Here is a 10,295-nt window from a genome sequence, read left to right on the forward strand (position 1 = left end):
GTGTGAGTTTGTCTTTTCAAGAGCAGGGGCGTAGCCAGGATTTCTAGGAGGGAGGGTTCCAAATTGGTTCCAACGAAAACGGTTGGTCTAAAATCCTTACATTACGTAGGTACAAGACTTTGGCGTTTACGCTACGCAAACAGAAGACGCCTTGGTTGCCGTTGAGCGAACGTGTTTATCACTTCCTCGATATTTATGTCTCGGTGGTAATTGATGTTCATCAACGCCAGCCCAGACTCTCGCTCGCTTGACATGGTCGACCTCAGGTATGTTTTTAACCTTCGTAGTTTACTGAATAAACGCTCACATTCAGCTGACGTTATCGGCAACGTGCACAAAATGCGGATCAAGGTGTGGATGTTAGGAAAGAACTCTTGATCGCTTGCTGCAAGTATCTGAACTGCACTGGTGGGAAGGTGGGCATCCTCAGTGCTGCACCACTTTCTCTTCCATCGCAGAAGCTCAACATCAACGACATGGGGAGAAGGCAGGTCGTTCTCATAAAACTCCAGCGCTGCTTCAATGTCAGGATTTCTGTCTGCGACGGCTACCAGCTCAGGCAGAAGATTAAAGAGGCTGGACAAGACAGCATCATTAGCAGGATTGAAGTATGTTTTCATCTTTGATTGTAGATGGTCTAGAAGGGGAATTGCAACTGCCCTCTTATAGTAATCAGATGGTGTCTGGGCTGGTACATTGTCGCGATGCTGCTGCTGATTGGTCCGGCGCGGGATGGAAGGCACAACACCTACATTTGCCGCGGTAGTGACCGCCAGATCAAACCACTCGGTCCAGATGTCTTCGATGTTGTCTTGGATGTCCTGGAGATCGTCCGTGACATTATTACTGTTAGTGTACGCCTCGTAGACATCTAGATCTCTCTTCTGAAGTTTTACACTTAGGGGTTTCAGGACGGAAAGGCATTTCATTGCCGTCAACAAGGTGATTATTAAAGAAAAACTTGAAATGGCGTTCGCAAGTCCGCTCTTTATTCTTGGTGTCTGTGTCCCAGCTCCATGCTGCGTCGCCATATTGGTCAGCAAATAGACGTTCATTTGCCATTACCTCAAGCGCTCGCATAATATACTGTTAAAAATGGGAGAGGGGGGGGGGGTCCTTGATCCGAGAGGGGGGTTCCGGAACCCCTGGAACCCTCCCCTGGCTACGCCCCTGAAGAGACATGGTCTTTTTGCTTATTATAAACAATGTATATTTTGTAGGAAGCATTTTTTTTAGTCAGTGACACAGCCATATTCGAAAAAAGAAAATCCGAGTTCTCCCAACAGGAGTCGAACCTAAGACATTCCCACTACTAGTTTGAATGCTCTACCTCTGAGCATCAGGAGACTCGTGGGAGCTAATAACAGAAGCCATTGAACTAGGATTTTGTGACAAACATCTTTCATCGTGCTAGGATTTGATTGTACTCGAAAAAAGAAAATCTAAGTTCTCCCAACAGGAGTCGAACCTAAAACATAACAAAACCTAAAACATAACAAAACATAATATCTTGTTACATGTAAACACAGAACCTTTTAATGACTTAGTTTAACCATTTATTCCAGTGCCATCCTTCATCTCGGTAATTTAAGGCTTCGGTGTTGATTCACACTGTTTTATGTTCATTCTTTTTTTGTAGAAACTTAGACAGCTTCTCCTTGTGCTGCTATGCTACAAGGGTTCTCGAAAATGTCAACTGTCAATACCCATTTTCGGAGCGAGACTCGTTTTCAAGCTGCAACCGCATGATCGAGGCCACAGGCCCCAGGAAGATCATTTGGCTGCTCGGTATCCTTGCCGTGCTTGGTAACCTGGCAGTGATTGCCTGGCGTCTGATCAGGCGTGATGACCACCCGGTTCAAACCTGTCTTCTGACAAACCTCGCGGTTTCTGACTTCCTCATGGGAGTGTATCTGATGATAATCGCCATTCAAGACCAAATATGGGCAGGTAATGCTATGGTAACATTGCCAAAGGACTACTGATTTTCATAACGAATGGACAAGAGGATTAACTTAGCTCATTTGAAAGCTCTGGGAATTAGTATGCTCTTTTAGCAGTAGTTATGCGATATTGGGAACCTTGAATCACTTTACACCAGCCAGGACTGGTATAGCATGTTGAATGTATCCAAATGTGAATGCTGTTTTCTTTAGCGTGTCGATCTGGCTCAGATACTTGCGTAAAAACATCCAGAAAGAACGTAATCACTGCTGGAAGCTATGTCGTGAACTGTGAATCCAAATGGTCGGAATAGAAGCAGAAAAATCGACTTTGTTAACAACAGAACTGATCTCTTTAGTTTGAAACATGCAGACCCTTCAATGCATTTTCCATCATCGTTGTTTAGATGGGTTTTAAAAAGCTAAACGTCAGTTACAATACATAATTAGTAAGTCTAAACTTCGCTAATAGAAAGTCATTTTCTGCCAGTGGATATACATTCATAATCAGCAACTTAATCATGCGAATTCAACACTTTCTATTTAGCCACTTTCAGACTTATAATAATGTTGTATTTTGAAACTGTTAGTACAAATTTCTCATATACAATAACGACGATTCTGCACGTGTTAGGATTGGTCCTTGCCCGAGAGCAAATCAGGGACAGACACATGGATGACGTCACTGTGCGGTGTGACTAGTGCGCATGATCAGTGTTAGGGTCCAAAAACTAATCAACAAAGTTTCCAAACTATTTCGATTCGTCGTGAACAAAAACAGGGAAAATAATTTTCACAAAACAAGAACCATTAGATCAAAGCAAGTGACACGAGAGCCAGGTCGAATAAGGTACAATTTTGTTGTGAAGTGAAGAGGAAGGAAGTGTTTTCAGCGTTTTTGCCGCGGGAAATCTAGGAATAGCAGGGATCATTCTCTACTCGCAGTGAAGCAACCGGCATGCGGTTAGCGTAAATATTAGTTCTAAAACTATTTGTTTGACTGTAAGCCTCTTTCGATCTATTCTCTTATTTTTATTGTTCCCGATTGTGTACAGTAACCTTGACGTTTTTAACAGGTTATGAAAATACTTGGCTCGTTTAACGTAAGGCTAGCTTGAGAAATGTCGACGTTATTGTATAAACAAAAAGATTACATTTCATCGCTGTGGGTCTGTTCAGTTGTAGATCGTATAAGATGTCAAAATGTGGTAAGAAAATAAATCATGGCCACACGAGTCCTAACATCAGTGACAGTCGCCTACGGCTCGCGCGCCACTTCTTGTCTTCATCACAATTTGATATTATCTGTGATCTATACCCGAACAGCCCACAGAAAATGGAATCTATTTTTCAAGTAACTGATGATTATGGAAGATTCATTGAAATATATTTTCAAAAAAATAAAGAGCAGTTCTTTTCCTAAAGGAAGTAGCCCCGGGAAATACTGTCCAATCACACAGACGCAGATAACACAATGAACCAATTACAATTCACAACAAATACACGCAAAGTGGTGATAGCTGGGAGAAAATAACTCAGGTTTGGTTTTACCTCTAGTGCGCATGCACGGTTGAGAAAGTGGCACACAGTGAGCCCAAACAAAGGCAAACACGAATAATTTTCGTCACGTAATTGAAAACTAGTCTAATCACTAAAACCTTTTTTTAGACATGCTTTTAATTTGTTACCTCATTAGTTTAGAATTTAAATCTTTGTAAATATTGTTCATTATTAAGCTCTACCTCTGTAGTTTAACATTAGTTAATTGTTTATATTAATTTTATTCCTGTAAAGCGCATTTGATCATGCTTACATGGAATTTGCGCTACAAAAATTTTAATTATTATTTATTTATTTTAAACGATTCACTTTCAGGAGCTTATTTCAGCTTTGACCTAACATGGCGGTCAGGAGCTCTCTGTAAGCTGGCTGGAGCTCTGTCGGTGCTGTCGAGCGAGGTCTCGGTACTAATGCTGACTGTTATCACCGCTGACCGGTTGATCAGTATCGTCTTCACATTCAGCTGTCGTCGTTTGACGTTAAAGATTACTTACTTCATTTGCGCAGTGGTTTGGGTCTGTGGAGCTATCATCGCCGCTGTACCAACAAATGATAGCCCGTACTTTTACAACGAGGACAGAAGATATGGCTTTTATGGTATGTTGGAAAGAGCCCCTCAATTAAATTTAAACGAACCTGTGAATTTGAGCAATACCTCTTGTCTGGCAAAGAAGTTATTCGTTTGTGTATTTTGAGTATTTGCTTTTTGGAAATGTTTGTAAGGTGGCACGCCAACCGACCGTCATATACCTTACAAAGTCTTTAAAAAGTGATTTTCCCTTGCATACAAGCAAGATTTAGTGCTCAAAATGTAAGTTTACGTAATTTTAAGGTGCTCTTTACACCGTTCGAGTCAATACTGATGCCCGCCATCTCAAATCTATGCATTATGGATTCTGAGCTTTTATTGGAATTTATCGGGTATTTCCCAGAATACCTTGTCGAAACAGCTGTATACTAAAGTTTAAATTTTAATTTGTCGTGTGCCTTGTATATTCCTATCCCCCACGATCTTCTTGCGAGTGCTGGTACAATTTTCTGGTGGCGGAATAACATCTGTTGTCAATTCTTCTTGTCACGAAATGTTTGCACCGTTCATTTAACAATTTAGTTTCAGATCGAGCTTGCATTTTTTACTGTTACCTCTTTTATACCTTACCCATTACGAGGTTTCCGTTGGCACTTACAACGGGCAATTCCCTTGTTCCAGTGAGACCAAACTAATGTACGCCTCTGTATTACAAACCAGTTCCATTGTACGGATACTCGCCTCTCCCCCGGGCCTTTGGTGTAAGTATTTCAAAAACAGGTTCCACTGAACTAAGTGGTTCCTGATCATGAATGCCCTAAGGAACTTTGGGGCTATAATGAAACGGACGTAGTACAGGCGTATTATTCAAACACATTTCCTATACGTTGTACGTTAAGCTTTTCAATTGAATTCTACTAAAGACTTGTTGCATTATTTTCTTTCCTAAGGTCGTTCGTCAGTATGTCTTCCTCTCCAGTTATCTGAAGAAAGGCTGGCAGGCTGGGAGTATTCAGTTACTGTGTTTATCGCTTTGAATCTCGCAGCATTCCTCTTCATTCTGGCAGCTTACATCGCCATTATCCTCACAGTGTCTAAATCACAACAGAGGATCAAAGCTCATGGAGAATCACAAGCGAATTCCACGAGCCTCAAAAGAGAGTCCACCCTGGCACGGAGAGTGTTCGCTATCGTATTAACGGACTTCAGTTGTTGGGTGCCTGTTATAATCTTGAGTATTCTCGCTCTTATCGGCAAATTCCACGATCCTTCAGGATTGGTTTACGTGTGGTTTGCAGTGTTTGTTCTGCCGGTTAATTCCGCTGTCAATCCTGTGCTCTACACCTTTTCTACGCCTAAGGTAGGAAGACAAATTATTGTAAAATTGAACAAAGCACCGGTGAATTGAAGAACAATCCGGCTTCAAGTCAATGTGGCTCTCACATTTGATGAGCCAGTCAGCAAAATCCTAAACAGTATGACCACTCAAATGAAAGCTGTGCTTTCCTATTGTGCTGTTCATGTTATAGATAGTTAAGTCTTGACTTTTACGCTTGTGGATCCTTTACTGTGGCCGGTATTCAAACCAGAGCTATTGGGCAGTAGCTTTTTAGCTGTGCTGCTACTCATGCTGTAATAAGAGGTTCTAACCGTTCAGTCTTGAGGTTTAAGTAAAACCATCCAAATGAAGCCACCAGGTCAAGACTGGATGATGGAGGTGCACAACGGTTTTGCTACGATAACCATTTGTCAATAATGTCAATTTATAAACAACAAAATTTATTTGCATTTAGTTTAATATACTCATACCCACTCGCCTCGACTAGCTTTAGCTTTTTGCGGGTAGGTATATACCTAACTTATAACTCTCTATTTTTAATAAAGTGTGGTTATATACTAAGTCCCCCATTATGTCAAAAGGGCACGCTAAGCGACCACAAGATAGACTTGGTATTGGACAACAACGAGATACAAGTGACAAATTTTGACTGAACAACACAATGAACTTGGGATATGGAGAATCACCCCAAGCCTAGTGGTTCGAACGCTCGTCTACTCCGCCGGAGCAGAAACATGCTTGCTGAATTCTGCTTTGTTCTCACGGTTTTGTTACGATAACCACGCCTCGACATTTCTGCCGGTTCGATCGGACTTGTGGGTGATGGAACAGGGTTTCGTTTCCAATCCATCGTACAGAAAAGATGGCGGCCGTGCATTTATCACAATACCTTGGGAACCTAACGCAGTCAATAGGCGCAAAGAAAGCTATATTTTTGCGAAATTCGTCCATGTACTAACAACATTGTGTATGGTTGGTTTGAAGTTGTTTGAACGTTTTTATCTTAAGGTTTTGGTACGCTAGGATCTGTTGGTAAATGTACCAGTCACCATCTTTTTCGATTATGGTGGATTTTAATATTCTTAATCAAGCTCAATTGTACACGCGAAATAAAATATCTAATTTAAACTTTTATCCAACTAATCATACTGCAGCATTAACAAGTTACGCCCTCATTCACACGCAGTCACACTTATACTCCGGCCTTTATTTGCCAGGTGAGAAGCGTCCTAACAGGATGGCTGACTCGAATGTTTCACTGCGTGAGCTGCAAAATCAGGCCTATAAGCTTCTCCATCTCCGGTCAAGACAACTTAGGTAAGCGTTGAATTGGACTGTAGCATAACCGGTTTCTGGTATCGCTCTGGTTGAAAGACAAACCAAACGTTTATAGTAGGAGTTAAAACCCGGATTAATGGGGAGGAGGAGGGAGGGGGGAGGAAGGGGCTTTCAGGTATATTAATGGAGGGGAGATGCGAAGACCTCTAGCTTTTGTGTTTGAAATCGGTGGTTGGGGACTTTGGTTGGGTTAGGAATTTTCTGGTGGACTTTTATGGATGGAAAGATTTTGTCAGGGCTTTGATGTGGAGAAGAATGGACTTTTAGGGTTAAGTTCTAGGCTTTGGGGTACAGTTTTTGGTAAGGTTTTAAGGTAGAATACAGCGAGGGCAAGTTTGCTTGACGGCAGTCTGGTCGCGTATGGTTGCTCCTTCACGCTCTAAGCAAACAGAACCACGAGTTAGGGCAGTACCTTGTGACTCTTTTTGGTCAGAATGTGTACCTTCGATAACTACCATCTGGTGGCTTGCCTTTATTTTGGCCAAGCTCACATTAGCTCGCTTGTTAGCACGAGATTCTTACCCCTTTTCGGGAGAATTGAAAGTCGACTCAAGTTGGTCTCAGTATTGTTTTCTCTGGTATTGGCACCGTGCAATTTTGCTTTGAAATATATTTGGAAAGTTTCGTCTACTTGCAAGCCCGTGTGGTCACCCAACGTAAGTCTGTGCGCTTTGAGTTGGCATTTTCAAACTTCTTTGCCTTGCGGGCTCGTCTGATTACTGTTCTCTTTGGTTATCGTGATTGGAAGCAGCACCGGTCTTGACATTCCATCTCTGGCCTCTGCATGAAGATATTTCAGCTGGGTGGCCCAGAGTTCAACTCTGGAATTTTGGCGAAGCTTGTAAATAGGCACGAAAATTTGGTTATGATCACCTTTGATTCACATTAAAGGCGTGTCAAAAGTACCTTAACTGAAACAGTAACCTTTGCCATATTTTAATCCGTAGAAGCGCTTTTACATAGCGTCAACGGTATTTCCTTTGACGCGCATCAAATGTACCTATGTGTAAATCAGGCAACATTTGAAAGCAATTTAAGCTACATCTGATAACAACAAAAAGCGCATTACTTTTTGTCCTATGCGTGTCAAACGCTAGACAGACATCCTTTGACACAGTTAGCATGTTTCTGAGGTGATTGGTAACTAAAGGCAGATTTTTCGTGTATTGTTGGAGTTTTTGTATCCTCTTATATCCTTTTTGAAATTTACCTTTTTTTGTGTTTAGTTGAGGCCACAATGTTAACTATACCACTTAAAAGTATCTGTGTCACTCCCACCCCCTAAAAAAAGTTGTTTTTGTCAATTACTTTGGCCTTGTGGAAAGCATATGGGAAAAGTCTCTTTTAGCTTATGGTTTAGTAACATTTGGCTGGTTTGTACCCATACAGGACATGATGAAGGAATCACAGAGCTGGAAACAGTGGGTCGCAATGCAATCACTGTGACCACCGTGTCTGTAAAACAACTACCAAAGGAAATAAGCATCCAACCGGAAGATGAAAATGCCACTACCAGCCAATTTCAGCACCAGATTGAGAACTAGCAGCGCTTTTCTTTCCATCGACAAAAAGAAAGAAAAGACAAGAAAAAAAAAAGACAAAGGATTCGGCAGCAGGTCCTGATCAGTACATTTTCGTGGACGAGTATCGGAAACTGTTTCATCATTCAATCTAGTGTCGGCTACTATCACCAAAGTGAGTTATTACGAAACTCTTCTACGATGAGATATTTATTTAAACAGAAACGGAACAAAATGTGTTTGTTTGGTTTTGCAAAGTTTGGCTGAAATTCTGCCAGTGGCATTGGCTTAACCTCTTTATTTAATTGAGATACCTGCATATTACAATAGCTCAGTTTGTTTTTTAAAAGCAGTTGTGATCACAAAGAATAACATTTGGTATAGTTAATTTGTCTTCACCCATCATCTTAAGTGGACATTCACTTGTAACCAGCAAAATTTGTCTATTTTTTTAGCGGAAGTAATCTGACTCAAAGGCAAATTTTGAGGTCTGTGAGTTAGGTCGATAAACTTTTAGAGTCTCTAGGTGAACTTTATGAGAGTACTGAAATTTGTTAGGCACTACTTTTCTGTAGTAATAACTGGGTACTAAGATTTTGTACACTTCAAATCTTAAAAGATGTTTCCCTTTTTTGGACCTTCACGAGGCATTTTAAGAGTCCGAGAGTCAATTGATGGTTAAGTTGTAACATAAACAATATTGATGTACGACTTGAAGTGCAATAAACGGTGAATGAACAAATATGGTGCGTTGTCATGTTACCCCGGGCTTTATATATATATGACAGATGCATTCATTTCAAATAAGGCTGCCAAACACAGCAACGAAACCAAAGTCAGAAATTGTTATTCATTTCACTTAGTTCATGGAGAGCTCTTTTCATTTACAAATTTCACGCACGCTAGGCGGTGTATTTCACTAGAGAATTACTGATTTACATTTGCAGCACGTTTTGGAGAACAACCTTGAATGTAAATTTCTTTTTTGGAAGTAATCGTAAACTGGTATAAATAAGTGTAAATATCCCGTGTAGAATTTTGCTTATCAGTTACAAACAGCGCTTGACGTTGTACTGCATGAATCTTGATCTCCAATGACAATGAAAACGAAAATCATGAGTGGTTTGGAAATGGAAAAACAAAGCATAGTGAAAAAAAGAAAAAACACTAAAAAAAAAAACAAAAAACACGCAAAAAATAGTTAAATTTACACATACTTCCTTTGTCAAGGAACAGACCAGCAAATACAAATTGTTGCTTTTTTTTCAGTACATTTATGTTAACAGTCTTACTGCAAAATAGCTAGCCGCAAACTTTTCCCAGTTAGCTATTACATGTAAAGTAGGATCAAAAATCGCTAAATTGGTGTTTAACAGAATTGTATATACTACTTTTGTCAAAAACAAGAAACAACTTTACCGGATGAAGAATTTACTCCATCAATTAACGGCGTAAATAACGTTCTTTTTGTTACACGTAAGTGACGCAATGTCAAGCTTTCTCTTCAGGAACACCGCTGGATTGGTCGTCAGTGGACTCAGGTTTTACTTTCATTACTAGTTTCTGAGTGTGCGCAGTTCAAAGACTCTTCTTTATTTTCACCATTCATCTGACTTGAGTTTTCCTCTTTAGCGTTATTCGATTCTTCAAGTCTTTCTTCCTCTAACTTGGCGGCAAGTTGTTTCTCGTAGTCTTTCGCCAACTGCTTGCAAATTTTTTTGTGTGTATGCCAATGCAACTTTTGACACCTGACGCTACAATAGCCAACCTATTGAGGAACAGTAAATACGGCTGCTCATTCACTTAGTAGGGGGTCTGAAGGGGTTATCGAGATACCAACGGGTGAACCCCAAGAGGAAGAACCGAGAGAAAAAGATTTCTTTCAAAACGGGTTTGAACAATTTAGAAAAGGCAACTTGAAAGTCCGTCCATTTAATCATACCTGTAATATAATTGAGACCAGATTTGGTAAAAACCCTTCAAGAAATATATTTTATCAGAGAATTAAAAAAGTTTTAAAAGTGCTGCTCATAACCGGACGAATTTTTCCTGCATAATGTATACTC

General features: G+C 40.4%; 2 protein-coding genes across 4 annotated transcripts in view; one reads left to right on the top strand and one right to left on the bottom strand.

Moving 5' to 3' along the window:
• The window catches only part of LOC146469997 (uncharacterized), a 92,604-nt gene that overhangs the window by 20,099 nt on the left and 62,210 nt on the right, over positions 1-10,295 (top strand). Inside the window, exons 16-20 of one of the 3 annotated variants that reach the window (XM_085122090.1) lie at positions 1,640-1,950; positions 3,819-4,100; positions 4,983-5,392; positions 6,589-6,688; positions 8,099-9,760. The exons of the other annotated variants lie outside the window; for them this stretch is intronic. Coding sequence (XP_084978216.1) covers positions 1,640-1,950; positions 3,819-4,100; positions 4,983-5,392; positions 6,589-6,688; positions 8,099-8,253 — 1,258 coding nt within the window. The 3' untranslated portion in view covers positions 8,254-9,760. Of the gene's footprint in view, positions 1-1,639; positions 1,951-3,818; positions 4,101-4,982; positions 5,393-6,588; positions 6,689-8,098; positions 9,761-10,295 lie in introns of those variants that run through there. 3 annotated transcript variants of the gene reach the window in all.
• Positions 36-1,031, bottom strand: LOC146469999 (52 kDa repressor of the inhibitor of the protein kinase-like). The gene has a single exon (XM_085121891.1). The coding sequence runs from the start codon at positions 1,029-1,031 to the stop codon at positions 132-134; it is 900 nt and encodes a 299-aa protein (XP_084978017.1). The 3' UTR covers positions 36-131.

This window comes from Pavona decussata, unplaced genomic scaffold (genome assembly GCF_977016875.1).
Source record: "Pavona decussata unplaced genomic scaffold, jaPavDecu1.1 SCAFFOLD_114, whole genome shotgun sequence".
Taxonomy (NCBI): Eukaryota; Metazoa; Cnidaria; class Anthozoa; order Scleractinia; family Agariciidae; genus Pavona; species Pavona decussata.

Bases quoted from the DNA above. Each gene is read 5' to 3' on its own strand.
- LOC146469999 (XM_085121891.1), bottom strand. From the start codon at position 1,031: ATGGCGACGCAGCATGGAGCTGGGACACAGACACCAAGAATAAAGAGC.